The sequence below is a fragment of the Drosophila elegans genome, unplaced genomic scaffold, assembly GCF_018152505.1.
Source record: "Drosophila elegans isolate 14027-0461.03 unplaced genomic scaffold, ASM1815250v1 contig_476, whole genome shotgun sequence".
Classification (NCBI taxonomy): Eukaryota; Metazoa; Arthropoda; class Insecta; order Diptera; family Drosophilidae; genus Drosophila; species Drosophila elegans.
The window spans coordinates 3,988,803-4,016,597 of record NW_024545863.1 but is presented as its reverse complement, the minus strand read 5'-3'; the positions used below and the strand labels follow the sequence as shown (position 1 = coordinate 4,016,597).

The following is a 27,795-nucleotide window of genomic DNA, read 5'->3' as shown; positions in this document are numbered from 1 at the left end:
AATGTCAACTTCTTTTTGATTCATCAATAAACTCTCTTAGGAATAAAACTTATAACAAAATGGGAAAATGTTCAACTTTGAATTTAATTTAAAATCATTTTAAATCACTAGTCGCGTATTGCAAAAATTTCAAACTGTCAAATCCAAACAATTATAAGAATAGGTAAATAAATTTCAGTGCTTGGTTTAGTTTTATGTATTGTGAAGTATCAGGAGTTATTAGGTTTTCTAAAAATAATAAAATAATAGATTACTTTAGCATTAGCTGAGTATAACAAATTGAGGTAAATAAATTGCAATGGATTCCTGTATATATATAATTAACTAATTAACTTCAGGGACTTATTTTTAAATTATTTTCTCAGTGCTGCAATTACGATAGCTTAGGATTTTTGCAACCTATATACTCTTGTCTGCCCCTTGTGAGCCCGGGATACCAAGTAATACCGTTTGATGATGATTTCTGGCAACTGTGGTTCAGGTGTTTTAACCCCTCGATAACCCCTTGATGAAAACTTTGCCGAAGGCAAATAGTGCTCATGTGTGCAAAGCCGTTTCAACTGTTTGTTGTGTGCACTAAAAATTGAATTGAACAGCAAATGCTTTGGCTTGGGATTGCGATTGGGCTGCACTGCAGTCCGGTGGCTCAAGGGTTACTTTTTTAACGGAATCCTCTTCGAATTTGTTATGCGGTAGACACTCTCCTCAGAATTGGCACACACTCATACACTCACACACTGGCACATGGCAACAAAAGTTCAATAGCCTCTAGCACACACAGACACACACACCCCGAAGTTGTGAGGACATCAAAATGCAAGCGTTAACCGAAACCTATCCTAATATGTTTGAGCTTGATGCGTTTTCATGATGTTACCTGACTCCCGGGTCTCTGCCCTACCCTCACATACTTGCATCCTCACATCCTGACGGGCATAATAATGACATAAACTCACACACACACAAGCACGCACACCCCGTTCGCACGCACACAGATACGAATGTCAGCTAAACTTTATTGCATTGCGACATTTGAGCTTCAACACTCAATGTCTGAGGTCTGCCGCCTCTGCCATCGCCTGCGTCGCTGCCTCTGCTGCGGTCGCCGCTCTCCGCCTCCGCTCCAGGATTTCAATTCCAGGTCCTGCGGAATCGGAGGGTTGCAAAATTCCCATTGCATTCGCCTGAGATCCGGCGGCGGGCGCTACGTCAGCGGGCAAATAACAATGGTCCTTATGTATTATATAACAAGCGGTGTGTACATAAGCCATGCACCGAAAAAAAACGGGTTTCCAAATCAGGGGATAAGAAAAAGGATACAAAACAGAAATAAACAGTCGTTGAATTTTAATTTTGCAAAAGGATAAATTAAAGTTTAAGTTATCAATCAGCAGACAATTTTTTTTATCAAATAACATTCTACATAAAGATAGCTTTTAAAATCTCAGATATTTGTTATTTTTTCCATGATTCTCAAAATCTTCCCATTACTTCAACCTTAATATTTGTATAATATTTAAATTTCAAGCCGTAAGCCTTTATAAATCAATGATATTATCGTTGATCTTATTATGTCCCCTTTTCCCTCAGTGCTTGTTTGTACGCACGGGTGTGTGTATCGAGTGTATTGGTGCGTACCTCTGGAATCCTTATGAATCCTTTTGCATACACACACATTTTTTGTGCCTGCTCCGTTGTTTAACTTAATAAACAGGCCCGTCGCAGACAGAGCGACTCTAAAGCCCAACCATCTGTCATAGATACTGTCAGTTAATATTGATTTTTTCCTTTTTTTTTACTTTTTTTGTTGCTGTTATTCCTTCTGTTGAGGACGACCACCAGCAGCGATAATGTTGCCGATTGTTGCCAACAATGGAGACGTCAGTCCGTCTCTGATCCTTTTTGCAATTGTTTTCCTACCTGACTATTTGCATTCAACTTGTAAATAATACAAAATGCAAATACGAAATGCATTGACTGCCAGACGACAAGTCAAGCCAGGCCAAACGAATGAAACCAAACCAGACCAAAGTCGAGGCAAACCGAACCACTTTTGACGCATTAACGTCACTTTGGTTACACTCACATATACAGAGGGAGCGCCGAAGGAACCAAGCGGCGTATACGTAATGTGAGGCAGCACTTCCATCCGCAGCTCCATTTCAAGGCAAACAATAGCTAATAGTGCTACAAACTTACACCCACAATGCCCACACTCGCACTCACATTGCCATTGTCAATATTTGCCACAAATGCTACTCCACTTTTGCTTCGGTGGCTGCGGCAGCGGCAGGGGCAACTTCAGCTAACTATAGACGAACAACAGAAACAACATTTAGCCAACTGCCTGCCAGCCAGTCAGTCAGACAGCCAGCCAGCCAGCCCAGCGCGCAACATGTCGAACAACATATTGAACAAATGCATTTCAATAAGCCAACATCAGCGGCAGCAACAATAACAACAACAACAGCAACAGCGACCAGAGACGTTGCCGTCATCGACAAAAACCGCCAACCACAAACAACAACTGCAGCAATAGGAACAGCCCAGCATCAGAAACTGGGTGGGGCAGGTACTTACACTGAGAAAAAGCTTAGCAAAAGCTGGGATTAAATATTTTTGGATTTTTAGTTTTAATAGTTGTTGCAGAAGTCTCTTTAATTTGTTTGTATTTCTTATCAGTTTTGCAATGCAAACGGATTGGGAGAGAAAAACTGCTTGGTAATGCTAAAGAATACGCGGAGAAAAGGTTTTGTTCACTTAATTTAGGATTTGCAAAAGCTTCATTCCATTTTTTAATTTTCTTTTTAATAATGACTTATTAATAGCAACGGAATAACTCTATTTATGTTTGTGCTCTCAGTTTTATAGTATAAAAAGGAGGACAAATAAAATCTGGTTAACTCGCGGCTTAACCTATAGGAAAATGTACCCTTTGATGCGGTTTAAATTACTGCAAAAACAAAAATAATTTATTTTGACAACAGGAAATTACTTATTTATGGTTTATGGTACCAAATTGTTTTATTTCTCCGTGTAAAAAATCGTTTGACAAGAGCTGTGGCAAAAGGTATAGGACTCCTCAGGCGACGCCGGAGACTGAGGCCAAAGCCAGGCATTCCACTTCCACTTGCGTGCGCTCTGCACGCTTCAGCTTCAATTGTTTGCATTAAAATTGCACTTCAACTTCGACAACTGCAACAACATTGCCGGCAAACAGCAGCATCAGCATCAGGCACAAGCAACAGCAACAAACGGAAAGAAAAACCACAACAGAAACAAAGCTGTCGCTGGTGGCAGCTGATGGAACCACAAAAACCAGACCGTAGCTAAAATAGCATAGCAAAAATCGTTTTTGATAAAATGAAAAGAAGCGAGCGAAATGAGCAGAACGGTCGGGCAATGGCAAAGATTGTGGTTTGCTGTTTCTGCATTTAAGTAAATATGCAAAAACAAAAAAAATAGCAACGAGATGAGAAGTTGGCAGCATTCATAGCAGAAGCAACAGTCAGAGTGACATGATGGGTAAACGATGTATACAGAAGCAGGAGCAGGAGCCAACTATGAGCAAGCTATCAAAAAGTTGCCTGCGGAGGAAAACGGGAAATTTCACTTAGCCGGATCTGAATTTAGAGTGCGGGGAGGAAAAAAGGAGTTGCTGTCACAGTCGGATGCTATCAATGACAAATGTCAATCATATTTTAAAAAGCAATTCAGACAAGCTTTGCATTTTATTTAGCTGTCAGACGACAAGAAGAAAAGTGAGTGGAAAATCTCCAAGCTGCCACAGAAAAACCCATCGTTTCCATTGTCAAAACAAATTTAAACATCAACTTTCGCACACACACATTTTGATTATAGGACCTGCTTGTTGCCATTGCATCGCTCAAGTGTCATTTATTTTGCTCAACTTTTAACTCTAGCCAACTATTGACATTTGATGTCCAATCTCCTTCAACTTCAACTGCGACTGCAACAGAAGGCGGAAGGCGGAAGGAAGCAGCTCACACAAAAGCCGAGGAAGTCAATGTATATACAATTTTTAAGCGCTTCATAGAACTCGATACAGGCGAAAAACTTTTGGCCATGGTAACTTCCCTCTTCCGGCGTCAAACTCCTGATGCCCGACGTCTGGACCACGTTTTCCGCTCTCTCACCAAAAGTCATCCTGCCAGTGTCACAAAAACCCAAAGCTAGAGAAACTTTACTAACTGCTTGGAAATTATGAAAAGTTTCGCTTCCAATTTCTTTTGGGGATGCAATGGCACTGTGTTAATGTTTTTGCATTCAGGTCCGTTGCAATGTAATCCAATCAAACTTCATTATTATAATGCTGTCAACTGAAGCGCACGCAAAATCTCTCAGACATTTGTTGAGGGGAAGTCGAGAAGGTGCACGAAGTAAAATATACAGATAGACAGACAATGAAAGCAAATACGGGGGAGTGAAGTTGTACTAACTTTAAAGAAATATTGCGTTACAATGCACAGAAATAAATTTCCGAAATAAAAATGAATAACTTAAATTTTAATTTAATTCGAAAATATTGTTTTCTTATATTTATCTCACAATATGTCGATTCATTTTAATGTTGTATGAATTAACCATTAAAAGCCAAAGATTCAGATCTTGTCATTTAATGAGAAAATAATATGAAAATATGTTTTAAGTGTAATGTTTTGATTGTTTTTTAATTTAAATATTTTAAAACATTTTTTATTAATCTATCATTTGAGGTATATTTCATTCAGTCAGTCTCAGTGGCTGTGCTATTTTTATATAATTATTTTGACAGTAACCCATTTTAAGAAGCGATTGTGTCAAACAATGTTAAATTCATATGTCTGTCATGTTTTTTTCTCAGTATGCAAATAGAATTTCAGTTGCAGTTCTTCAAATCCGACACTATGGAGGGGAAACTGGTATAAGTGGCCAAGGCTGAAGGCTTAAAGCATAGCAGATATCAAGGCAGAAAAGCAACAACAATGCCAGCAGCAAGCTGAAGAGCCGGCAAACAAAATGCCATAAAAGACTTTAAACAAAAGCAAAATGAATGACACGCTGAGGATGTTGTGACGATGACGATATGACGATGTCTCGACCATGGCCTACGACAACGTGATTTTTAGTAAGTTTCGTTATGCCTACGTCTGCATATGGATGTGCATATGTATATGTGGTATGTATAGTATGTACGCCGGTGGTCGTGTGTCAATTTAATGTCTACTGCCCCGACGTCATCGTCGTTGTCGTCGTCGTCCTCGTCGTCGTTTTCATCATCGCCTTAACCATCATCATCAAAGTCGACAATACCCGTCTACGTTGCAACTCCATTACGCCCTATACAAGCGTTTTCCCTTGCGTCTGACCCTCTCTCCTTTCAGCGTTAGCCTTTTCTCTTGGTGATTTACGTCGCTTTCAAGCATGACGTCAAATTGTATATAGCAGCGCAGTTTCGTGCAAAAATACTTAACAAATAACCCAAGAAACACTACAAAAAATTAAGACCAAATGATCTACTGTGGGCAATCGACTCTTAAATATCTGGTATAAGGTTCTTTTTAATAATATTCTAATTTACTTAAATTAGTTTAATTTGTATCGAAAAGCTTAAGTTTATTTCTCAATTTATATTTAAATACATAGGTTCATAAAGTAGAAGCTCCTTAATTTTTTTATTTTTGAAAATAATAGGTAGTTAAACTTAAATATTTGTTTCTAGTATACTTTTTTAAATGAAAAATGTTTTATCACCTGTGTTTCCAACCTATCAGCGAAGTTTTTATGAGGTTATTTTTGAATGAAATCATAAGGATAAGGATAACTATAACATCAACTGTAGGTTTTTAAAATTTTTAAACAAAGAGCTTATCCAACACGACGATTACAACTCCTCGAGTGGCGGGCATAAAAGGCTGAGAGCAACTCTTGGTTTATGTGCACTACGCGGGTGTGTGCGTGCAGTGCGTATGTGTTGGTGTGTGGGAGTTCTTGTATTGACAGAGTGAGCAACGTTTTACAATAGCCGCCATTACGGGACATGACAGAGGCGGGAGTGGGATGGCGGAAGGGACAGAACGAAAGGGAGATAGAGCGCTGACAAAGCGTCTTTCACAGAGCGTTTGCTTTTTGGCAGTTCTTTATTATGGCTTCCGACTTCGAGGGAAAAATAGGAGCGATCGGGGGGAAACGGTTATTTGATTGCCTTATCGAGTTTTATGGCTTTATTGAGTTGGGCCCCGAGGGGCGTGGCCGGGTATTGGGGCGCTAGTGTAAGTGAAACTAATGTAGTTGCTGCTCTCCAGCTCTTCGACAAAAGCAATCAAAAGGGAATCGAACTTGAAGTATTATAGACTTGATATGTCTTACTCCCACAAATAAAAAAGCACAGTCGGTTATCGGAAAAGTCCACAAAAAGGCTTAACTTTGTAGGCCAGAAACTTCGTTTGTGTGTATGGTTTAGTGTAAATAGGCATTTTTTGCCAGTCCTTGCGTAACAAGTTTAAAACAGTTAAAACAGTAAATTTACTGTTGCGTCTTAAAATTAAAACATCTTGTTATATAGTAATGCTAAAAAATGCTTATAATGCTTATTTTTCGGCAATAATTCCAAATGTTTTCGGTCATTCTATTTTTTTGTGTCTTAGTGTTTTGGGTCGAATAGGGATTGCTTGGTCATGTTTTTTGGCTTGGAGTTCATTTTAAAAGGGTTTCGGCTTTGGCTGCCACCGTTAATGAAGCAACCCTTAAAGTTTGGCACGTCTTCGCGCAGCCAACGAATGCAAACGAAATTTTTACGAAGAGCGAGTGCATTGAACTCGGTTAAATAAATTCAGTTTGCTTAGCATCAATTGCTGTGTTTCATTTTATTTACTTATTGCTTCGCATTACGCTGAATATGATGATGAAATTGTGAAAACAAATCCCTCATCCTCCATTTGTTCTAAAAATAATTAAGAGGTTATAAATGCGAGTTCGTGAGTTCCTATAAAAATCCCTTTATTTACCTTATAGTAGAAATGCGTTTGTGATCTTAATAGGAAATTTAACCTACTTAACAAATCAACAAATCTTGTGGTCACTACTATATCTTCAAAAGGAGTTATACAACTTTTATTGCTTTAAAAATAAAATAAAAAATCCTACCTAACGCAAAACGTCCATTAAAAATCATGAAACAACACGCGAGCATCTCTGGCATACGGTATACCCTTTTAATGACTCAGACAGCAGGCGCCGTTCCTAATTTGCATAAGCACAGCTCAAAATTGCCAAAAAGAAAACATATTTTTTGCGTAATCAGCATCAATGCGACTTCTTCCGGCCTCTGGCCAGAAAACCAAAGCAAACCGAAACGCACCGAACCTGTTTCTAATGGTGGGAACTTTCATTAACCAACTGCATGGCGACGACAAACTCGAAAAAAATAAGAAAAGGAAAAAATAGCTGGCGAAACTGAAACCGGCCGGCAAATGGCGCTGCAAATTTGTTTATGCAAACGAGCCGCGGGTCGGGGAAGTGGAAGTGGAAATGGAACTGAGAACTAAGAACTGAAAGCTGAAAACTGCGGACCGGACGCCGGCAATTTGACCGAGTTAAAATATGCGCCGCTGACGTTTATGTTAATTTTTTCCACCATACGTAAGTCAGCCAAAAATAAAAAAAAACATCGTAAGAAAAAGCGGCAAATAAAAATGTAACCATTAAATTTTGTATAAAAAAGTATATATGTATGTACAACTGAGTACGAAAAATGCATGTCACGTTGCCTCGTTAAATGGCGGTGGCAGCAGCTGCAAACCCGCCAAAAAACTAAACAAATTTGAGCCTCGTTGTTGCCCTTTTAATTGCAGTTGCAGAATAGCTTAATATTGTCGAAAATTCATTGAGACAGCTACCCGGTGCTACCGATGACCCCACGATATGTTCCCTCGCATTTACTCATTAACATTATCTACCCTCCGGATCTGCCAAGTTTCAAGTTTGTCTGCCTTGCCACCGTGTGTCCGTATGCGCTGAATTTATTTCATTAAAATCAAATTAACTTGTGATAAATGTTGCGAAATATATCATAAGAGATAGGGCCGAGTGTGCAGCGAACAATGCTGCCCGCCGAATATGTTTATGCCAACCCCCACACTTAAAAAAATGCAACAATAAATAAAGATCTATGACGTATAAAATTTAAATAAAATTAAAACGCCAAAGAACACTACATTCTAAAACTTAGAATTTGTGCCATTAAAAATGCCTTAGCGAATAAGATAAAAAAATATATCACGTTGGCTCCTGGATTTAACATTATAATCTTTAGGGTTAAAATAACCTTTCAAAATGAGGTGTTAACAAAAATACTTGCAAGTAATTTCATTAAGATATGGCTCATTTTTTCCGAGTGCAACAAACAATGAACCTTCTATTTGATATTTATCTGCATTTAATTTTACTTTTATCCCCCTCCACACACTCACATAACGTGCGCCGAAAAGTAAAGTAGGGGTAGCGCAAAGCAGAAGGCAGCTTGGCCATCGTTGCCAAAGAAATAAAATGCCATATCTGATTATGTAGAGCACAAAAAGCGGCGGTGCAGGGGCATAGGAAATGGGGGCAGTCGGGGGCAGCTGGGCGGAAAAAAGGTAGTCAGCAGCGCTGGGCCAAAGGAGATGCCTGGCATATTAGCGGAGACATAATGGACTAGAGATAATGTAATGGCCGGTGCACTGGTCAGCAGGAGCACCATCACCATCATCATCGCCTTTGCCATCATCAGGAGCATTTGCCCAGTTGGCTAGATTGCCAGTTGACCAGGCAACTTTGTCAGAGATAACCAGCCCGGTTCAGTGAAATGTGAACTCTGCTTTATGGCAGTCAGAATTCGAGGATGTCAGTGTCGGTCCACAATATCAATGGCTTTGACAGGACAAGGTAAAGTAGAGCCCAACGATGTGGCATTTTCATTGGAACTCCAACACTTTCAAAAACTGGCCATAATTCTTACAAGTTATGATTTAAATTTAGTGATTTTACCATGTTGGTACGCTTATGGCCTTTCTTTTAAAATAATTGATATCTTAAAGCATTTGTATTACCTGAAAAGATAAAAAGATAAATAAAATTAATTAATATACCAAAGCTATTAAGGGGTAAATTTATAAAGATTTAATATAAAGAGTCCTAACGTTTAAGGAAACATTTCCAAGCAATTACTATTATTACTACTATTACTATTAATTAAACCTTTCCAAGCAATTACTTGTGGGTTACTTATTCCTTAGACAGATCTGTTTCTTCAAGTGCACCCGCTTTTAGAAAACCTTTCAAACTTAATTGCCACATTATGTGGCAGTGTTCCAAGTTGATGCGTTCAACTTGGCATATTTCAATTGTTAATCCAGCAATTGTGTGTGCCAGAGCCATCAACACTCCAAACATGTCAAGTGGCGAAAGAAACTGGCAAAACTTTCCCGGCCAAGATCCCAAAGTTTTTGGTCCCGTCGAATGGCAAAAGTTTTCTTGGCCACAGCCAAAGCCAGTTTAGTTCAGTTCATCTTCCTGTCACAGCTCGAGCAGCAAAATGTAATTGAAATGATTTATACAGCTTTTTGCTGTTTCTATTTCAGCTTCAGTTTCAGTCTCAGTCTCAGTTTCAGTTTCAGCCTCAGTTTCTGTTTCTGTGTCGGTTTCTGATTGTGTTCCCCGAGCCACAGAACAGGAGATGGAGTTGAGCCATCACGCATACGTCCTGCTGCCCCTCATCGGATGAATATTTCACAATCGACTGTGACACCATGCACCGAGTGCAGCCCCTGAGTGGCCCGCTTAAAATGCAATTGGCAAATTACGGGCATGCCGGCAGCTTGGCATTCAGCACGCGCTCGCACTTTATCATATCAATTTCAATTTGACTCGAATTAAGGAGGAAACGACACACAACACAGAAACACTGACGTCGCAACAGGACTGTATAAATAAGCCGAAAATAGCTTAAAACGCAAAAGTATAATTACAATTTAGGCAACACTTTGCACAGTACACGAAAATTTGAGCCAAGGGCCTGAAATACTCTGCCTCCTGCTGCGGCAAGGGTGAACCAAAAAACACGAAAAAAACGCAAACCAGAATAAATAGGGGGAAGAAAGGTATATGAAAAGGAGCTTGGCAGACCCTTCAAAGGCTCGAAACGACAGACCCAGAAGACAACATGCCAGCAACGACGAGGATGGCGTGAAGTGAAACTGCCAGCCACGACAGCTGAGCTCCAGATCCAGATCCCAGATCCCAGACCCAGATCCCAACCAAACGCGGGCTCAGTACCAGTTCCGTGTGCCACGAGCTCAACTTGAGTTATGTGCGCCCTGTCTGCCAATGTCCCTGTGAGGGTGTGCGTGGGCACTTGGAGAAAAAGTCTTCAAACAGACTAAAAAAAACTTAATCATAGCTGTTAGATGCAAGAAGAGCTTCCAATGATTATTAAGTAAATATTATGAATTACTAAAAAACTTAATTCGATAATAAAACAAAATGCTTAAAAAACTTTTTAAAAATTCAGAAATAATTTCAGTCATCAGGAAAATATTAACATAATTCTATTACAATTTCTTAAAGTTAAGAGAGTTTGGAAGAAATAAGTTAACTAATTTATATAAATATTTTTCTTTTTTTTCAATCAGTTTTAAAAAAATAGAAAAATAATAATTGAATGTAAACATATAAACAAATGAAGAAATATTTTTCCTGATATTGTCCAATCTAAACATAATAGATAAATGTCAGTCAGTAAAAGTTTTAAGTAAACCTGCATACTTAAACTTTAAGTATTTCTTTTGTCTTCCTCGAGACATCATAAATTGTACTATAGATATTTTCCTAGTGTGTTCGTTCTGCGAGATGAATGGGCTGAAGGAAGTGGCGTTGAGTACTGGCATAAGGAAGCACAAGCTGAGCTAACCGAGCGGGACCCGAGCCGCAGAGCCAGCCAGTTTATGCAAAAGCAGGGTAACCAGTCCAAGGGGAAGCTGCTCTTGCCTGTTAACTCCCTTCTGGAACTTCTACCGCCTACCTCCTACCTCCTGCCATTATCCTCGGCTACCTCCCTTTGTGCGCTTTGCTATCATTGTGGAAGGAAACGTTGCTCGCGCTAATGATGACGATGATGTACTGCAGGACGTGTTGGTTTTTGCTCTTTGCTCAGCTCGGTTCGGTTCGGTTCAAAACAAATTAAAATCAACCAGGAAGACGGGACCAGGAATGCAGTGCAACTCAGGCCAGGATGTTTCCGCCAGCAGACTGCTTTACATGATAATTTTATGTTTTTACGTAATTATGCTAATGGATGGATTTTCCTGGCGCCCGAACTTTGCGACTTTGTAAAACTGTAAAATTATATCAAAGTGTTAATTATGTTTGTGGAGCTAAGGCGAAGACAAGCCGTTGGCCATTTCATTTACTGCCAGAAACACATGACTCCTATATCCACCTATTTCATCTATATCCTTGGTTACCTGGCGCACATGTGAGCGCATAAATTTTGCGCCGTATGTCAGTGGGGAGCAAAAAAAACCAATGCCTTTATGATTTGTCGCAAATTACTTTAGAAAAAGTTCGCCGCACCGGGGCTCACGTTCGACAAACAACAATAAATCATGGCTGCGGGGCCAAATGTTTGCCAGCAATTTGCTCCACATATGAAAAAGTTTTGCAGTTACCGCCACCTGTAACAGAATTTAATTAACAAATTGAATCTGCTTGCGGTAAATGCAAATCGAATGCTTCATTAGACACTAAAATGTCTTGATTCCAAATGCGGTTGCTTTATTTTCATTTTGTTCGATTTTCCTTCCAAGTGGTTAAAAATCATGTCATTGATTAATTGGCCCAACATTATCAAACGACATTTAAGCTCCAGACATGCTTTAGGTTGCTAATCTTCACGCTCACAAATGTAAATTGCTTGTAGACTTTTTCCATATTTGCTTTGATCGGTTATTTGTTTGTTTTATTTTGGTAAATTTCACTGTGCCTAAGGCCATTTTCAATGTCCAAAGAGATCAATATAATGGCCTATAATTATGCATAATAAAAAGGGGAATTTGGGAATTTCAAGAGCTTTAACGGCAGTTAATAAACATTCAAATATCGACAGCTGGTAAAATTCCAAGCCAGTTTTTGGAGAACAAAACCAATTACGATATTTTCACACTTTAATGTAGCTTTCGTATGATTTATGATGGACGTATATCGAATCAAACAACATAGAAGAATAAAACATCAAAGCTGTAAGCAACCCCAAAACTAATGCCTAAGAATGCATTTTAGAGGAATACTATAGAAACACTAATGGTAATCTTCTTAAATTTTTGTGCCTACTACACTAAGCATTAAAAAGAAAGGTTTCAAAATTCGAAAGATAAATTAATTACATTTTTGATTTCAAGAAATAAAAATAAGTTTAAAGTTTATTTATTATTTAGGTTATAGTTTACAAACGAATTCTAAATGATTATATAATTTTATACTTTTCTGTTAGTGCAGTTATGCAACGCAAAATCAAATCAGTCTCTTAGTTGTTTCCACACTCAACCTGAAGGAGAGACACGCTCAACCTGTTTGTCTCATAACTCATCTGGAGAGCTCTCTTCACGGGAAAATATAAATTTTCCACTACGAAATCCTGCCCTGAAAAGCCTCCAGCTCACCTGTGCCGGGCCATTAGAAGAAAACAAATAGCCTTGTCATTTATTCGCCCGGCCACGTTGCTAGGACACATATTGAATGGAGGAGCGAACACTGACTGGCTGGTGTCCTCTAGTTGCTAGTTCCTATAAAAGCCAAATTGAGTGGGCTCTGGCTACAGCGATCTAATCTGGCCGGCGATGACACGTGCTGCTTTCGACAGGGTGGCGTATACGCAATGTGTCGCAAATAAAACGTTGCTAAGTGGGTTTCGTTATTAGATGACCGCAAATTCTATTAGTTTGCCCGAAGCGAAATTAATTAGGCTCGCAAATCAACAAGTGTGTTTGTGTCGGATAGCTGTGATTTTGACTTTTCCCATCTTAAATGGAATATTTACTGGTTGTTGTTGCTCTCATATTTGTAGTAGTTGCCGATTTCCCGAGCTGGATATGGCAGGCGCAAAATAAAAACCAATTAATTAAGGCCAAATACAATGTAAACACAATGAATTGAAGCGAGGCATGGGCCACAACGGCAGACCCAAAGAATCATTGCATAATGGCTGTCTGGGTAATTTACGTTACGTATACGCACTATGTGACGGCACAGGGGAAAAATTCACCCAGTGATGCCAGTAATATTTCTTTTAAATTTAATTATAGCCACCGACTTAATTATAAATATACTATAAAATAAAGTCATTGAACAGTATAACAGTTTTTGTTGTCCAATAAAACAATTGGAAAATCAAAATAGTCAAAGCTGATAGTTTAAAGTACACAGCTTAGAAATGTTATTTTAACATAGTTTACTATTTGAAAGAGTTACAAATTTTTTTAAGTGCCATTGCTTCAGCTCCACTTATTATGTAAGCGGGCATTAAACTACTTGCATAAATCACTTGCCTGGCAACGGACACAGCCTTGGGGCACTGGCGGTGATTAATTATTGGAAAAACTGCTACAAAGGACTCGAGAGTCTGCATCCGAGATCACTTCCCGCTCGCACCATTCATATCGCGGCCATATGTATATGAAACAAACATGAAATGTTTTCCATTTCTCGCATAATTCAATTGATGTTGGCATTTCCATTTAAAAGCAAAAAATAAAAAAAAAAAAAGCTGAAATTGAATCATATAAGCACTTCCCTACTCGACATTAAATAAGCCAGGGCACCCATAACCTCCCCATAATTACACAAAGAAAAACATTCATTAATAAAATAATTCTTTTCCAAATCTTTCAATCGTTTTATCAGTATAACCAGATGGAACAAATAATACAAATATTAATAAAAAAAGAACTAAACGAAATTAAAAACCATATTTTTAAAACCATCTTATACAAATTAAGAAACAACCAACTTTTGGTCACAATGGCCTTCAATGGAAGTCCTTGGTGGAGCGCAGCTGTCTTACGCTTTTAATAAATATTAATTTAATATTTAAGACAATAAAATCTATAGACTCAACCAACTAATAACCAATCTCAATGATGTTTTTCCTCTGTGCTTATCACAATGCTTTACAGGCCCCAAGGCCCGGTTGTGTTGTTCTCAGTCCTTCCCGAGGGCAATATGACAATTAGTTACCAAAGCAACAACAGAAATACCTACAAATGACAGCGGAATACACAGGAGAGCAGAGGCAGCAGGCTAACATTTCTAGGGGGTGGAGTACACGGTGCGGAGGACATGGAGCACACACACACACACACACACACACCGCACAACATGGCCGCATGGCAGCCATTTTGATGGCACCAGAGGACACTCAATGGCAGCAGCACGGAGTGAAAAGTCGCTGCGATGGTGGAGCGATACATTTGGTTGATTTTTCAGAGGGGGCAGCACCGGGAACCATTTAATTAGAAAATACGTATACGCCGCCTGGTACGTGCTAGCAACCACGTGTCTGCCGCCTCCATGTTGCCAAGACAGCACGGAATCCCTGTCAACTAATTCATCAATTTTTCTCTTTTTTTTTGTTGTTCGCAAATTCGGTTTTAATGATTTCTGAAGCGCCCATGTTTCCGACGCTATATCAGCTCTTAAATCCAACAGTTTATTTTGACTTTAAACCTTGCACCGAGCTGTGCTCTGCATAATTAAGATAAGTTGCACAGTGCTCAAAAGTAATTAGTTGAGATATTTATTACAATTACCTGTCAGCGAGAGCGAGTGCACTTGGAATTGCGTGTAAATGAACTTTGCCAAGTCAAGTCGTGCACTTGGCTCTAGTTCTGTTAATTCGTGTGATAGTTTGTCGTGGCTCCAAATGTCAAACAGTTGGCGGTACAGTGGGCCCAAAAGTTTGACGTTTGATAAATTATCCAGTCTAAACTTTAAATAACTTGTTTTACGCTGACTGAGAAACCTATTACGGTAAAGATAAACGGCCTCATTAAATATATTGCTTCGAAGAGTTGGAGGAACCCCAGAAAAAAAACTTCTTCATTTTAGGGCCATTAAACGTGCTGGCCAAAGGGCAAAGCCAAAAATAAGAAAAAAGAAAATGACCACACTAGTTAGAAGAGAAACCTTAAAAAAATATTTTCATAGTCTGGGGGACTTTGTACTGGGCCAACTTCTGGTATCGCAACCATTTTTAGGCAATTAAGCTCACTGTGCCAGATTATTAGACAAGATCCAGCTAAGCGGATTAGCTGTAATGTTAATTAAAACTTTATCTCAACCCCGCGGCCCCCTGTGACTTGCCCGACTCTTTGCGAAACTAATTTGCAAACAAAGTTAATCACGTTCCTCGCATTGATATCCAATATAAGCCGCAATGAATTCTAAATACTTGTGCATATCGCATATTTATGCAAATGAGCTGCGAGTGAGCTAATTGAGTATTAATTAAATAGCAGCAGAGTGCCTAAGCCCCTATAATGCATGTGTACCGATTGGGATTATGCTTTGTCAAGAATCAATATCTGGGAAACGGAATCAAATCAATTATGCCGGCGATTGTTGAGCACTGATGTAGCTCAACAATCTCCGAGAAACTATTTGAACACTCAAAGACTATGTGTATCCACTCTGGATGCCTTATAAGCCAGGCAGCAATTTGCATAAACAATTAATCATGCAAAGCGCGAAACGTGCGCAAAATTCGAAGAGAACAACAAACTAAATTTAGTTGTGCCACGGACTCAGAACTCACAAAAGGGAATATCCAGGGAGGCTATACGATGTCGATGGAGAGACAAAGGCAAACTGTAGCAGAAGGCTGGCAGCACACGAGCTTGTCTGAAATTCATAGAAATTGCACCGCATATGATTCAATTTCGCCTCTCAGCCAGGCAACTTGCGCTGAGCCTGCTCGAAACTGGCATCAGACAGCAGCGGCAGCGCCAATAAACGTGGCCCAAAAGAATGCAGTCCGAAAACCAGTTTAGCGTACAGCCTGTGGACTTCTCGGTCTCCAGCGTGCAGAGCATTCACTATGCACCGAAAAAACACAAGAAGAAAACAAACAAAAAAAGCACCAATAAGAAAACCTCAGAAGCGGTAGCAGCTCTAACACACAGAGAACAAACAAAAACCCCTTTTCATCATTTTATTCTCATTTAAATCTTACTCATAACTGAAGAAATCTAAAAGAAATTTAAGAAAAGGCCGTAAAAACTAAAGCAAATTCTAATTAGTTTCTGGAATATTACTTTATATTTTGGTAAGCTCCTGTTTTAAAAGATCTAATTTAGTTGCTTAATTAGTGAGGTATATGTTTTGATAAATACAATGTAATAACGAATCGGTTATCTATTTTTTGGCATTTTTCATTGTGTAGCGCTAGCTACAACAACAAATGAACCAAATTCTTTTTAACGAGCTTGCACGAACATTTGATCCCCCAGACCCAGAGCAGCAGGTAAGTGGGGTTTTGCCAAAAAGAACACTAAAAAGGAGCAAAAATTGAAAATCAAAATAAAAAAAAGAACGCAAAAACGATAAAAAAAAAGAACAAAAAGAATCAACCGAAAAAGACACAAAAAAGTCAGTGCCAGCCATGGCCAAGCCAAGAAGTGTTAAGCCCGAGCCAAGTTTTTAGCTTGGCCTGTCCGTGTCCGTGTTCATATCTCGTGTCAATTTGCAAGCTGACTTCTTTTTTATTTATTCCTTTTCCATGCTCTCCATTTATTTAATGCTTTTTTAGTTGAGTTTTGGTTTTGGTCTTTTCTTTTTGTTATTCAGCGCAATTTAATTGCAGGCGGGCACACCCTTTGCACACACCTCAACTCGAGCTTCTTGTCTCCTTTTTTTCGGCTTTTTGGAGGCTTCTCCACGGTTGGCTAGGTTTCTAAAAAATGCCTGAAAAACATGCAACGCCACTAGATGGACGATAATGGTCATGGCTAAATAAAATGTAATTATATATTTATGAAATTAAGCAAATTATGCTAAATGCATTTTATTATTTAGTTAGCCGCACCACCGCCGAGGAAATTGCTGTCGGCCACTTCAATCCGACTTCATTCATGGGATTGGATTTTGGTTCGAGAATGAGTACGGGTATAAGTATGCGATCCGGGTCTTCGAACGGGCCTGAAACCGGGACAAAGATTCCGCCGAGACTGGCGGCAGACTGACGGACACTCTGGGATCGGCCCGGCCTCTGGTGTTGATTGCTAAGCGTGGAATACAAATTAATAAATTATACACCAGGCTCTTGCTTTTTTGTTTATGTTGATGGGCTTTCTTAGCCTGTTTTGTAATTTATGCTTATAATACCTTTGCTTTGTTTTTTGGGAAAAAGTCATTCGTTATCAAGAGGTGAGAAACTCATAAATAATCACTTTTCAGAATTAAATTATATACATTATTACTTAGTTGCAAGCTTAGATATGAAAATAAAAATTAATATATTTTACACCAATAATTAAGAGCTCTTAGCTTTTTCTATTAACTTTTTTGTTTTCAGAAACAGAAAAATTTTTATCCAAAATGTTTTCATAGTTCAATCAACTAAAATTAACTCCACAATTTCTTCATTAAATAAACAAAATTATCTACACTAATTGTGTGCCAGCTCTATTTACCGGATTTATGAGGTTGTGGGAAGTTTTAAATCAAATTAATCACCGTCTGATTTTTTGCACGCAAACATTCAATTATAATAAAATGCTTTAATCGAATAATGCGGAAAATTCCATTTTCCAGTTCATTGAAGCTCAATTTATTATGCATATAATTAAATTTATTAAATGGTAAGTTTGATTTCTGAAAAGTGAATAAAACGGAATATGTTCTGCATATTTAGCTTTGACATTTTTATTGTAACACACGAACATATTTATAAATTAAAATTGACAAGAAGATCTATTTACACGGGCGATAATGCCAAAAAAAAAAATCCAACAAGAGCCATTGCCATTTAATGGGAATAATCAAGTTTGAATAACCAAACATTTATTTTTACCATTCCTCGCTATTATCACAATTTATGGTCTAAATTTAGCAACTGCCCACACGAAAAACTTTACAGATTTGGTAGAAAAAGTAAACAGAAAAAATCGAAAATTTGCGAAGAAGGCATATGTATTTAAACAGAACATTCCACAGACATAGAAATGGGAAGCCAAAATGTTTTTATCTTTTCTTTTCTTGGGGTGTTCGTTTTTATAGCTATCACCCAAAATGGGACACTCCATTTTCGTCAATTGATTCGCCTGTCTGGCTCTTTCAAATACGCATTAATTTCATTTATTGCAATCATCATTGTTGTTCCTGTAGTTGTCATGGCGAGAAAAAGCCAACGCAAACACGAAACTTAGACCGAGAAATTTCCGAGTTGGGAGATGAGCTGCCGACCAGGAGGAAAACCAGAAGGGGGAGGCATTCCTGGACACTGATTGTGTTGATTACGCTGACCCACTTCGCCTGCCAAGGCTCCTTCTCTTTCTTTCCTGGCGGAACTCGTGTGTACTGTGTACTGCGTATAGTGTACTCCTCCACCAACGCCCCTTTGGGTTTCTAGTCAAATTCAATGAACTCGAAACTTGCTGATAATACTCGCAATAATAACAATAATAGTAGTAATAATGTTGTTTTCAAATGACAGCACAGACACGGAGGAAAAAAATCAAAAGAGGATGCGGTGGGAATGGTGTTGTCACTCAAAGTCGAGCAAGAGTAGATAAATGGCATTGGCTAGCCAGGTCCCCTTATTTTTTCTTTTCTACCCCTGTCATTTTTATAAAGAGGCTCGAACACTGTACCAAAACTACAAAAAATACGTGAAGAGTCAAAATACGCAGAAAACAAACCTCTTTACTTATAAAATAGATAAATTTTCTTGTCTTAAAATTTGATTGTGCAATCATGGTCATTATTTCTCGATATTATTTAATAAAAGACTTTAAAAGAGGTAGAAGAATTTAATTTTAATTGTTTAATTTTACCTTCGGCGTTATTTATAACGAGTTAAGTTGGCTGCGCCTCATCATTTCATGCATTTGGTATGAATTCAAAGTCAACTCTAGTGTGAAATGGTTGCATAAGTATCACTTCGTCTTAAAATATAAACGTAATATTGAAAAAAAATGTATTTTCTTTCTGTGCACTCCTAGTTATATGATCTGTTTTTATATTCCAACGCATTGAGTTCACCTAACAAAAATAACAAGCTACTTGAAAATCGCGTTTATTTTTAATGGGAGAAACAACACACATGTGGCACATACTATAGAGAAGCTGAAACGTACATACAGGCTCCCACAAATTGTTTTGTTTTCTTGGTCGCACAATGATTAGGCAAAAAAATAAAAGTTAGACACTTCCACCTCTCGACCACCTCCCGCATCAACTATGAAATCTGCTTTAATGCTCGAACTGGCTGAACATATTTCGTTCGAAATGCCGACACACAGGTAAGTGTTCAGGGGGGCACTCTCCTATCGACATGATCGGACATCAAGTTCTTTGCCATTGGCAATTTTTTGTTTACTTGTAGCTTTTTTTGGGCATTGTTGTTGGTGTTGCATCAACGCGGCCAAAGCGTCAATTACCGGCTATGTCGGTACACCTGTACTCCCTGAATCCCCCCTAGGCTTCCCCTCAAAAAAGGTCCACTTTTCTCTTTTTTCTCGCTGTTGGTTGTCAATAATATGCGTCATTCTAATACGAAAAAAATATATAAATAACACGCAGAGAAAAAAGGATGAAAAAAAACTCGGCTTACACGTGGTACTACTTTTAATGGATTTTATTTGTACTTGCCACTGTCGGCCGAAGTTACCCTCAAGGGAGGCGGGGTAGGTTCAAGTTGTAAGTGCTATTTCAATTGTTGTTCGCAAAGTGTTGCTGTTGTCCGTGGTTCTATGCGTAAACCAGTCAAACGGACAATGACAACCCATATTGGCTGGGGGAGGAGGGGAGCGAACTTGAACATAGGAATGATGAAGAATGGTCAAACAATTGGGCTTGAAAAGCTTATAAATCGAGTAATCCAATCATGATTTGAACGAGTGATAGGCCAAACAAAATGGAAGTACAATCAGTAGAGTTTTGGTTATTTTTTTTGGGCGTTGAAGCAATTTTAATATACAATAATATCTATTTTATTATCAGAACCTAACGTCCCTAATACAGTCAACGGCCTATGCAGTTACAAGTATATCTATAAAACTTTATTTACATTTTTCCAGAAATGCTTAAAATGCTTAACGTTTTACTGACTTTAAACAATGTTGCCCTTTTCAATTGCTAAAATTTAAATGTCCAGGAAATTACGACCTCATTCTAAGCAATTCCAATATAATTTTTAATAAAGAATCTTTACTTTTATTTATTGTTTTACAACTTCAGCAGCATCTGCGCCACACGCCGCTTACGGCAATAAACATTTAAACCTCTCGTTTATAAACATATCTAATTGCCAAAGTATTAATATGACATTAAGGCTCTTGGCATTCGGGTCGCACAAGCCTGGCGAGCCAGCAGAAAAAAATAATAACGCTACGTCATCTAGGCCACGTTTGACAATGTTTAAAGTTCAGACCCAGTTTCATTTTAAGGCGCGTTTGGTGCGCTATTAAAGCGACTCATTTCTACCATTTATGGGTCGGCCCACGCCCACTCCACTTTGGCAGAAACTTCAAGGCACGCCCGCCCGAATGGGGAAAAGTTTTCTAATGCGGCGCCACGGCTACGCAAATTCATGCCAACTAACTTCTAATAATAATTTTAATTGCCAAACGGCAGCATTCTGGGCATTATGGCAGAGTGGCCCAGGAGTCGCCTTCCTTTCATTTCTATGTTTTTATATTTTTTCTCCATTTTATATAAACATTTCGAAGAAGTTGACGCACGGCACATGTTTCAGGGGGGGAAATAATATTTGAAACGTCATGCTGACTAAGAGGGATATTTTCTACAATTATTCCATTTTATTCCAATTTTAAATTTCTTTTTTTCTCTTTTAACTTTCTATGAAATTCGCAATTGGTCTGGTGTTTGGATGTAGTGCCGAGAAGCCTTAATATGCTTATGTGCCTACCAAACGGAAAATCGCTCACGTGTATTCCCAAATTGAAGTCAATATCACTTCAAGTTTCTCACCGGAAATTAACGAAATTAAACTTTTCTTAGTCTGATTGTTTGGTGTCTCAGCAAACGGTTTTCTAAACAACTTAATTTCACATTGTCAACACCGTAAAGTAGTTTACAAAAACTTTCGTCATCGCCGTCTAGACGGTTTTATTAAGAAACACTTTGTCTTGACCGTAATTCTTAGATTGTCATTCGTAAAAATGTCGAGACATTATCTTTGATCATGTAAAAATAATTCAAATGTAAACAAGCTAAATAAAAATGGAAACAGAGCTTTTAATTAAGGGTAATCTTAGTAAAGACATTTGTTTTTAGAGAAATTCAAATATTTATGCTATCGCAAAGTAAATTGCAGCAGAAAAGAATGAGAGCTAAAAAGCGAACAGTAAGGTCACAACATTTTAAAGCAATTTAAAATATATCTTAGTACTATATTTCAGAATATTAACATTCAGACGTAAGAAGTGTTTTAATTTCACAAAATGTTAAGCCATTTTAAAATGTATTACTTTTACCTCGACTTCTTTAAATTTCTTTAAGTTTGTTCATGCCTTTCACATTTCATTACGCAATTTCACACCTTTTGGAGTTGAATTTTCCCCTCATTAGTATTCTTGGTAAAATGGAGGAACTCGTCCACTCCAACTTTCTAATTGAACTAATAAAATTCGTTATATTTTTTAACCTCGTCTCACGCGTCAGATAAGAGTCGATGTGGATCCGGAGGGGGATGATTTCCTTATAATTGTCAGTGGGGATAAAAAAAGAAGGAAATATGCTTACCTCTCGACCCTCTTTGCGATTAGAAGATTATGAAATTTATAAAATATTTTCCCAAAGATTTTTCATGCCACGAAAAAGCAAAAAATCGTTGCTTTCCTGCCAAGTGCTAACTGCCGCCGGGGAAAGGTCCACGATGTACTTAACTGATTTCCGAGAAGTTTCACACAAACACAGCTGCACAGAGGGTGTCGCCGTGTGTATGTGTGTGTGTGGGTGTGACTGTGTGGAGCAATCAGTTTAAAGCTGTCAGGGCAGCGGCAAGGATTTTCAATGAGGCTATAAACCGGAAACTGCTACGAGTAATGCGACGCAGGATCCTCCCGGCAGAAACATCGTCATGGCCATCGCCAATGCTCGTAGGTGGATACTTTAATCAGAGCGAATGCGCTCGAAAAACACACTCTTAGATACATCGAAAAAAAGATAGTTTGGAACATCTATAAAAAAGAGTCGTGACAAGTCATAAAACGAATAGGATAAGAAGTCTATATTGTCAGCATTGACCAGGAATTAAACTGTATTCCATAGAAATTAAAGAACTTTATAGCGTTTCATTGCTGCTTTATAAAAGTCATCGAAAAGGTTACAGTTTTGTACATTTTGTAGACCAACTTATTAGGCTTAAAGCCTAAAGAGCCAAACTTGTTTTAATGTAGAACATCTATTTTTATTACTTAAACTTCTCTACAAATCAAATTTAGACGGTGTATGAGATATTTTTATTTTTCTAATGGCGTCTACATAAAATAACAATAGTTCAATTGCCCAAAAATAATGATCTTATACTTAGAAATTGAAAAAAAAAACATTTTAAAGTAAATTTTAAGTTTGGTTTTTTTTTTGTGGTAGAAAGGTGACATTTTTCTAGTTTTTTTGAAGTGTAGAGCTTTGTAGCTTGTTTTGGTAGCTCTTTTCGGGGCTTAAAAGGCGGAGCTGGAGCAAAAGGCTGCTAGTTACAATCCCCGAACTCCCCACTAACTTTCGCCACGCTCTGTACTCCATCTATCCTCCCTTTTGCATTGAACATAAGCCGGCGCCTTGGGTATTTTAGGCTTATCGTCGACGTAGTGTCATCCTCATCCTCATCTTCGCCGCCATCATGGCAATAGTGGGGCACTCATCCAGTCAAGAGCGGGGAAACGGCTTGCATTTGTGGTCTGGATGAGCCGATTTTCTGTTTTCTATTGCGGACGGCAAAACGTTGACTCCTCAAGTTGTTATTTCAACTGTTTTTGCTGAAGCCACTGTTCGACGAGGGTGTTGTTATTGCCATTTGTTGTAACGCTGCTTGAGATGTCAAATAGCTGAGCGGACTTGCAACAAGAACAACAACCGCAGCAGGAAGCACTTGAAAATTGAAATCAAGCATTGGGGCGCCAGTTTCTCAGTCGCCGTCAACTGAGAAGCCAACGCAGCAAAACACAAAAAAAACCAACTGGAAAAAAAAACAATAACAACAAAAGTGGCAGCAACATCAGCGGAGAACAAAGGTCCTCGCCTTGTTATTTGCATATGAATATGGAGCACTTGGAGGTAGCTTTTAGGTTGTTGCTTCCAGCCAGCAACAAGAATAACATCAGCTGCAACAACCACAAACGATTTGCTGTTTGGCATATGAATAAACCAGCAACAACACCAAAGATCCACAAGAAAACTTATTGCTGATGCTGTTGTTATACCCTCACCTTAAAATGGGTAACTATCTACCAAGAAAAGAATTGATTTTCAGTAATAAATACAATAATAATAAAAAAGGATTTTAAGGTATGTTTTTTGTAACAAAAACGACACTGTTTTTTTGATCTTTAGGTTCATTTTTACTATCTTAAAACCCCAAAAAAGAAATGATATGGAAAGACTGTGCTTAACTCTTATAAATTGGGTTATAAGACATTGAGTTATTATCTATTATGTTATCTCTTAGCATAGGACTTTGTTATTAAAATTTATCTACAATTATTTACCATAGTTGCAACTCTCCGAGTTTTTTAGGGTAAAATACCTCCCATCTCGCCTTTGTTGTTGATGTTTGGGATGTTGTGGGTTGCCCTCTTAGCTTATGGTGAGCCTGCAGTGAATTGCCAGCGGCAACAATAACGCTCAACGCTTGCCGCCATTTGTTGCTGTTGCTATTGTTTTTGTTGTTACTGGCATTGCCGGCGGTGGGCGGTAGATGGCGCCAAACGCCAGCGAAAATTGAATAAGAGGCTCGACTTGAAGGCAATTGCCGTAGTAGGCAGGCAAGCGGAAAGCAGGAAGCTATACCAATAACAAACACACACACTCAAACTAAAGAAAGAGACTCCCACACACATGCTGAGTTAATGGGGAGCACTTTTCGCGAAAAATTTTCAGGAGAGCACTGAAAGTCTTTTCATAAATTTCTGTTGTGAAGTAAACCTTTTTAAATACATTTTTTATATTAGGCATAATTATCTAAAATAATGTGATATTAATGAGCTAGAGATATTTTGAATTTCTACTTCTCTCTCTTGATTTTATTATATTTTCATCCCTTTCAACAAAATGTCATGTTATTATCTTAGATTAAGCTTTAGGATTAAGAGATATGTCTGACCATTTCATCTAAATTAAATAGAGAGAAATTTTCCGTATTATTGTCTTTACTTAATAAAATTGGGGTTTGTTTTTTTTTTGGTAGTTTGGAAAATTGAAAACTCTAAGAAAACCCACGCATAAACGTGGTCGCACACACCCAGTCCCTGGCACGTAACAAGGAAAGTTATGTAGTGTTCTGCGCCATGTTCCTTCGGATACCTTCCTCCGTAGATTTTCCTTTTTTTATTTTCCCCCGTTTTTGCTTGTTTTGGGTTACTTTGAATTTAATGGAAAATTTATTGACGACATGCCGCTTAGTCGTTTGACTTGGACTTTTGCCTTTGCCTCCGAGGCACTCACCCACCCACAATTTCGCCATTTCCTGGTCCCGCCGCCTCCGATCCCATCCTGCTGCTCTGTCATGTGTGCAAAGTTTTCGCATTCGGTTTGCTTTGGTTGGGTTTCATGAACCTGCCCATGCCCTGCACTCTGACTGATTCTTCCAAGCAATTGCGGATAAATAGTTGATGATTGTGTGTGGTCGGTGGATGGGGAGATCGGGGAGTTGGCAAGAAGACTGGGAAAAAATCAGACGGTACTGATGAATGAGGGATGACCGCTCGATGTGTCTCGAATTGATTGATTGTCCCTTGCAATCCAATATGTTGCAGGACAGCATTTGACTCGTTTCATGCGGGTGGCTCGGGAATTACAGTAATCGCTCGCCATTCACAAGGATATTGCCAAGCCTGCGGCGTCTTTTTCCAACTGTTTGACAATTTTTATAAATATAATTGTGAACAAAAAAATATTTGTATTTATTGAAATAAAATCTCGAAAAGAAAACAGATTGTTTTTGTATAATTAAAAGAATCTATAATATAAATATTTACTATATTTATTTAATATTTATTCTTTTGCTGAATTTTTCATAAAACTCATAAAACACTTCACACTTTACAATTAACTTTACTTTACTTGCTAAATCAATATTCAAATTACAAGCTTTCGTATACAAGCCAAAATTCTTAAATGTACAACACTTTAAAATACTGTTTAAAGTTTTTAATTTAATATATGCTATTATTGAATTGGCGCTTTTTGTTTAATTTTGGTATTTCCTTTAACCGATATCAAATATTTATTTATTTATTTCCATAAATCAACAAGGTTTTTCATAAATGTAAATTGTTTATGCTTGCCCGGGATAGCTTTAAACTTTTATGATGACCAGAACACATGGGCTTGACTGATCAACATCAAACGAAAAAGAAGACTTTTTTATTTGAATTTGGGGGCTTTCAAATGGTTACATTAAAAACGTGGGAATGCTGCAGATGACTGACGGAATCGAAATGGTATAATATCTGCCTAGAAAAATACAGGTGACTGCAGAATTTTTCATCTGATTGGCCAGCTTGAATACAAGAGCCCAACATATCTTATTGTCATTGGCCAACGTCATGCCTTTGACTTGTTCATTTACAATAAATTAGAATTATAACCTCGCTTAGCCAAATCAACGACGCAATAACCTCGCAATAGCCAGCGTACATGCAAAGGGACTATTTCGGAATCCTGGGAGGTTTAGGCGGGGTACACCCCTCAAAAAGCAACCCCCAAAAGGAGAAGAGCAGTTGCCAAAAATAAAACATTCAGAAAACCCGAAGCATGGGGTAGTTATCCTGGCAGCTCTCCTGCCTTACGCCACAATCCTCAACGGAATCGTGCCGCGGAAGACCGAAAAACTTTTCTCGCGTGTTTTACCAACTTTAATATTTTATGTTGCTGATTTTCTTTATGGGATTTGGCCGTAGAAATCCCGGGGACAAACACCCAAACGAGCCCACACCTAACCAATCTCAACCCCTTGAAACTCAACAAGTTTTTTTTTCTTTATGCTATCCGCTGAGAGTTTTGAAAGACCTTTGGAGTGGAATGCGGACACGCCTGCCATGTTACGCCATTAGTTTATGATTATTGTCTGAAGTTTTGTGGGTCCCCAGTGGAGTTCCAACCGGCAGTTTGAATCAGTGTTGTCAACTATTTTAAAACAAAAGTTAGCCAAATCGGCCAATGAAACAATAAAAGTGTAGCCAAAAACAATTTAAGCCAACTAGAAAAATGAAACCATCCTCTTATTTTTTAAGCTCTAAAAGCGAGAAACATTTGTTGCAATGGAAAGTAAGAAAATTCTGCCTAAACTGCCTACAAATTCCTCGGTCAATAAATACCTTTAGAAACCATTATTGAGTTTCATAATATTAATGTTTGTAGTATTCTAACATTTCAACTTGCAAGTATCTAAGTTTAGAAATACTTCAATTGGCCAGAATTTAAAAGCCAAATTGGCAGAACAACGGGGAATGCGGTGTGAGAATTGTGACAGAGTTTACGACACTCACCTGTTGTCGACTCCTTGGTTAGTCTCAGTCGTCCATTGTGGTCGGTTAACAGCAGCAGCAGGATCGCAATCAGTTGAATCACGAGAAAACGTCGATTGTAAAACAAAAACATTGCAATCCGACGTTTTTTTTCACCGCTTTCCGGCTGGGGCGCCTTTTTGGTGGCCCGTTCTCGATTTTAATTAAATATATATTTCTATCTGACACGATTATTGGTACTTTGACGAACTCTGCGCAGTGTCAGTCAATTCGATTACCAAAAGCATTTTTTCATTTCTGCTCTCACTTCGATGTTTGGTTTCGGAACTGGACGGAAATCGGGGGAGAAATCAAATCACCGAATTTTATTTACTAATCTAATGCACACACCCATGCTCACATACACACGCAAAAGTATGCTAATATATTTGAGCATACGCATAAATATTTTACGCGAGCAACAGTGCGTATACGCAATTTGTTTAATAGTCCGCACAAACATGCCGCTAACACGATGGCCCGGCGCCAATGTCATTTGTTGTCAGCTCACAAATCGGAAAATTGATGAGGTGGGAGTACAGTGAGACCTGTCATTTGCTGAATCAGAACCCAGGAAAACAAAAAAAGATGAAAATTTAAACTTCATAGAGCTTTACCAATAATTATTTCATTTCAATTTTTTGCAATTATGCAATATTGCTATCAATTCAAATAAAGCTTTACAACGAAAAGTTTAATTTTTAATATTTACTTGATTACACTTTTTATGCCATAAAGTTTTGTGACAGTTTTTTTCGAAAGCCAATTAAAGTTGTTTGCTCCTTTGGTTTCTGTTGTT

The 27,795-nt window shown here is 38.3% G+C and overlaps 1 protein-coding gene across 4 annotated transcripts in view; it reads right to left on the bottom strand.

The window, feature by feature from the left end:
• Positions 1 to 27,795, bottom strand: part of LOC108148717 — a 61,472-nt gene that overhangs the window by 31,436 nt on the left and 2,241 nt on the right. For all 4 annotated transcript variants that reach the window (XM_017275885.2, XM_017275881.2, XM_017275884.2 and 1 more), the window contains exon 2: positions 26,979 to 27,284. In XM_017275885.2, coding sequence (XP_017131374.1) covers positions 26,979 to 27,090 — 112 coding nt within the window. In that variant the 5' untranslated portion in view covers positions 27,091 to 27,284. The remainder of the gene's footprint in view (positions 1 to 26,978; positions 27,285 to 27,795) is intronic.